Raw genomic sequence first — 5,449 nt, forward strand, 5'->3', positions numbered from 1 at the left:
GTATACATAATATGAAGGAAGCACTTCCAGAAATGTGGAAAGCTGCTGAAAAATTTGAAAGGGTCAAGTATTCTAGGAAGGTTTCAAAATTCTGAAGGGGTCAAGTAGTTTCAATTGAAACATCTGTCACAGCTTAAAACTTATTATATATCTACTTTGTTAACCATCCAATAATGTTATTGGTTTAGTAGAATTCCCTTAAGAACAGGATCAGCTTTCAGCAACTTATATGGAAATCTCTCATGAACAAATCTGTACAACAAAAAAAATTAGATGCATATTTAACATCAATTGATTATACTAGAAGATGGTCACATAAAAAAAATGAAACTGAAAGGTGGTGTATCACTTCATCTTAGCCTCTGTAAAGAGAACATGACGGTTAACCCTTGGATCGTACTTGCGAAACTCGAGCTTCTCTGTGAACTGCCTTGGCTTCCTCTTCACATAGAAAAATCCAGTCCCAGCAGCAGACACTAGTTTTACAAACATTTGAGCCTTCTTCTTGTCCCCCATTCCTTACTCTAAACACAACGAAACCATTTACTTCAGTTTTTTTCCCTCCTCTTCAACAATTAAAAATAAGAATTTGATTTTAACGAAATATAAAACAGATTCACACTTGCATTTAATTATATCTCGTCACGTCAATAAAAAACAACTATCTTTTACACCTACCATGTGAATGATAATCCAAAAAGAAGATTATAATTATATGATTGAAAGGTGAAATAATTAATAATGCACACATTTGGTAAAGTCTATTTTATCTTCAGATCCTTTCTTTCCCTCAAAAACCCTAACTCAAGAAGCACACTTTGGAAATTTGATACAGCAGCAACATAATACTTTTAAATACAATAATTTCCTATGAAATTAATGTACAATAGATAATGAGTTCCACAAGATACCATATCAAATTTGAGTGTCTTGCGGGGAATATCATGAATTTGATTCTATTTCCATCAAACACAGAGGCAAACGGTAATTTCTATTCTATTTTTTGTCTGCTTATTTTTCTTTCATAAATTAAAATTATTAAAGAAGGTTAATATGTTTATTATGATGACAATATAAACATGTTCGTAATGAGAAAATTACAAAAGCATGATTTCCAAACGGTCAATCCCACTAAATACTCTATAAAATATGCTTAGAAATCATGGCTTCAAAATTACATAAACAGCAGAATAATTTCAACAAATCCATAACTAGCAATAATTTCAACAACACAAAATCAATTATTTGATTTACATTCACAAATTCACATTCAGAAATCAGTCAAATACTCAAATCACTAAACAGAGCATAAAAGGAATAACCGAAAAAGTGAAAGCAGTGCCACTAACCTTCGACGGACAGCAGGACGGCGAGTGGCGAGACTACGTCGAGCGGCGAGCGGCGAGGGGCTACACGACGGCGAGCTGCTCCAAACCTCGAACAGAGAAGCCAGCGAGGATGAGGACGACGTGCCGAGCTAGACAGGGCCTGGGTTCGGGACAGGGGGAAGGACGGAGACGCGGAGGCGCCGACAACCTCGGACGGCGGCGGCAGAACCTTTGAAGAAGCTAGGGTTTAATTTTTGTTTGGGGATTTTTTGAGATCGTGAGAGTGAAAAGGGGGAGACTTGGAGCACGACCACAACGCAGCGAACGATGGCAGTTTCTCACTTCCTGCGACAGTGGCCCCTGAGCACAATGGACGGTGGCAGCGCTGAGTCTCTCCTTACGGCGGTGGCGGATGCTATAACAGGGTTGAGAGTTGAGAGAAGGGATTAGTTTATTTTTTTGTCTGTATTAAGTTGTTTGTTCAACCCATGTCAATAAAAAAAAAAAATAATAATAAATAAATTTAATTTAATTTATCTATAACTTTTGATAGTAATTTTTATATTAAATTATTTGTTTATATAAATATTTATATTTTTATTAAATAATAAAAAATTACTAAAAAATTAATAATATTTATTATTTTTTATTATCACTTAGTTATTAATATTTAAAATTATGTTATTAAATTATTAAATTAAAAAATATACACTAAAAGAATTGAATTTATGATTAAATGAAAATAAAAAATAATAAATTTTAATAATCTTTTAATATCTTTTAAATGATAATAAAAGTTGATTTGTCTATTTTTTATAAAATTTAACATAAAAATTAATTTGTATAATAAGTTTAGTAACTGATTTAATAATTAAATTTTGTTAAAAATTAAACTTTTTTATCAAAAAATTTAAAAAATGAATTTATTATATTATTCTTAATTTATTATTTTTTGCAGAATAGGTAAATAATTAATTATATAATTTTGTATTTTTTTGGGTCATTATAACGTATTATTAAAACAAATTATCTATTCTTTTTGGATATGCATCGGTGTTAGAAAAAAATAATTCAGCCTACTTTATTATTTTAATTATTTTCTCATTTACAAACTAATGAATTCCATATACATACACACTTGATTCACAGAGCCCATCAGCTTCCAGCCATCCAAAATTTATTCTAATGTAGCTAGCTTGCCAATATAAATCATCATTTAGCTATAAATTTATTACCCTTAGCTGTCTTTTTCTTTTTCTTTTTTTGGTGAACTTTTTCGTCAATACACACTATACAAGAGACAAAAATTTTACTAACCACCTATCCGTATATGTTATACTGTTATACCAATAAAGTGGCTGGTATATGTGAAAATTTTCCTATATCTTTAGAAAATATTATGTATATGTACGTAAACTATAATTAAGTCACAATTATTGTAAGAAAGGGTACCAAGTACTTCGCCAATGAATAATAGTTTAAAGGGAAAGAATGAGGAGCCAATAAAATATTTATACAACGTGTACAATGGAAGTTTATGGAGTATTAGAGATATAATCATTAGTGTTACATTTTCTCATCAGTTAAAGCTTTTGGGATGAGTGGTATCATGACATGGTATTAAAGCGTTAGATCCGAAAGGTCAAGAGTTCGATCCTTGGTGCTTTTCTATCATGTTTTTGAGGTCGTAACAGTCATTTGTAGTGTGACCGTACATCTTATGGTACTCGATGGGCCTAGGGGGTGGCAACCTTTCGGTATGGCAAGGAGTATAAGAGTGATATCTCCTCGGCTTCTCTAGGCCGATCTCCTCTTTCTTTTTGGGCTCTCTCTCTCTTTCTCTTTCGGCGAGTGAGAGTGCCCAGGCCGCCAACTCGGCTCTCGTAGTCTAGCATTTTCCTCCATGTTGATGTACTTCTCAGCTCTTTCCTGTACATCATTCAAGGAGGTAGGGTGCCTTTTTGATATGGACTGAGAGAAAGAGCTTTTCCTGAGTCCATTTACTAGGCTCATGATTACTGCCTTCGTGGGCAGGTCTTGAATCTCCAAGCACACTTTGTTGAACCTTTTTATGTAGTCTCTTAAAGGTTCCCCGACCTCTTGTTTCACACCTAGGAGTATCGGTGCGTGTTTTACCTTATCTTTTTGAATGGAGAACCGCACCAGAAATTTCTGCGAGAGGTCATCGAAGCTCGTGACCGATCTTGGAGGGAGGTTGTTGAACCACTTCATCGCCGCTTTCGTCAAGGTGGTCGGAAAAGCTTTGCAGCGAGTAGCATCAGAAGCGTCGGTCAGGTACATCCGACTTTTGAAGTTGCTTAGATGATGCTTTGGATCCGTGGTCCCGTCATAGAGGTCCATATAAGGGCTTTTGAAGTTTCTTGGAACTTTTGCCCTCATTATGACCTCACTGAACGGGTCGTCTCCCCCACGGGCGAGTCTTCTCGGTCATTGCGAGAGTTCCGGCCTTTGAGGGAAGATTCTAACTTTAAGAGTTTTTCTTCTAACTCTTTTCGCCGCTCTATCTCTTCCCTTAAATTCCTCTCTGCCTCTCGTTGGCGTTCTAATTCCTGTTCTAGCTGCTCCAAACGCCCTTGATGACCGTGGACCAACCCTATTAGCTCTGCCGCATGGGGTGGTCCTTCCTTTCCCGATTTGCGTCCTTCCGAAGAATTTACCTTTGGATTTTTTAACCCAGAGGTGCCTTCTTTGTGCTGGTCATTCGCTTCTTGGTGGAGGGCCATGTCTGCGTCGTTGTTTTCTGTGTTCAGATTTTCTTGTTCTGAATCGGTCGTGGTGTGGCCATCTTTAGGTGAGTTGTCCGCCATCGGAGGATGATCACTTGAGTCCCCGGCAACGGCGCCAATGTTACGTTGGGTAACCGAAGGTTGGTGGACTGGACTCGCGATGTTGGCCCAATCGTCTGGGGAAGAAAGCCTTCAATTTGGCTTTGAGTTAAGAGCCTTCGTCCGACTTGTTGGTGAGTGATGGAGAGGGTGGTGGTACCTGCAAAGACACTCCAATGCTTAAGTTAGCAGGGGTCTAAGCAAGTTAAGAGAGTATGAGAACTTAGAGATACCTGAGGGTTGTCAGTGTACTTATAGTGGTGAACTCATAACCACCGTTGGAGTGGTTCCACCTTTTAAGGAGGATAACCGTCCCTTTATCTTAGGGAGGTTGTGATTTGACTCCTGGAAGTGGGTTGAGAGATTTTAGGGGCAGTTACTTATTTGAATAAGTGTTATCTGCCAGCTTATTTGACTCCCGACTTCCTTTGAGTGGAATTTGTGTAGAATCCGACCTCTTGGATGGAGGTCGGTTGCGAGGGGAGGCCAATCTAAGGATTGGGTCTCTTTGTCTTATTTGGTCCTGGGCCTTAATGTTGGGCCATAATGTAACACCCTACCACCCAAAACTTTACGCTTAAGTCGTAAAATAGAGGTGGCGAGGTATTACGACTTCTGAAAATTAAAATATATACTTATAATAGTAGAAAGAATATAATAGACTATGAGCCTTGAAAAATTAGCTAAACAAGAACGATAAAGGAAAAGCGCCACTCTCCGGAAACGAAACAACTTGCGTGTGGAAAAAACTATAACTATCAAATGTAAGGTAATAAAAGTAGGAATAGAAAGCCAAAGGTACAAAATAACAAGCTCCTAACTCAGTCCACGAAGTCAAGTCTGGCCAGAGAATATATATATATATATATATATATATATATATATATATATATATATATATATATATATATCCAAAACCCAAAATGTACATAAACAAAATCCTGCCTCTCCATAAACCTCTAGGAGGATAAAAAAGAATAAGTTATGTGGAAAGAAAGCTAAGTACGTGTATATACATCACTACACACCAAAATAACCCAGTAACCACTTTGCTTCAGGTGTCCAGACACCTAATGAGATACCTTTCGACATGCATCTGAAAAATAACAATATAGTATGGAATGAGAACCGGAGGTTCTCAGTATGGTAAAGGTGCCCGCATAGTTAATATAAAAGGTCCCGGGAGAGCTAGAGGCATTCCTAGAACTCCAACACTCAGAATCATTCTTAAGAAAAATAAACTAAACCAAAAGTTAGGTAAGTTATCTAAGGTAT

At 36.8% G+C, this 5,449-nt stretch overlaps 1 protein-coding gene across 1 annotated transcript; it reads right to left on the reverse strand.

The window, feature by feature from the left end:
• Positions 1-215: 215 nt before the first annotated feature.
• Positions 216-1,824, reverse strand: LOC112706662 (uncharacterized). The gene is made up of 2 exons (XM_025758084.3): positions 1,350-1,824; positions 216-524 (listed from the first exon to the last, which is right to left on the reverse strand). Exon 2 carries the CDS (start codon positions 514-516, stop codon positions 346-348), a length of 171 nt encoding a protein of 56 aa, XP_025613869.1. The 5' UTR covers positions 517-524; positions 1,350-1,824; the 3' UTR covers positions 216-345.
• Positions 1,825-5,449: the final 3,625 nt, after the last annotated feature.

The sequence above is a fragment of the Arachis hypogaea genome, chromosome 8, assembly GCF_003086295.3.
Source record: "Arachis hypogaea cultivar Tifrunner chromosome 8, arahy.Tifrunner.gnm2.J5K5, whole genome shotgun sequence".
NCBI classification, from domain to species: domain Eukaryota; kingdom Viridiplantae; phylum Streptophyta; class Magnoliopsida; order Fabales; family Fabaceae; genus Arachis; species Arachis hypogaea.

Bases quoted from the DNA above. Each gene is read 5' to 3' on its own strand.
- LOC112706662 (XM_025758084.3), bottom strand. From the start codon at position 516: ATGGGGGACAAGAAGAAGGCTCAAATGTTTGTAAAACTAGTGTCTGCT.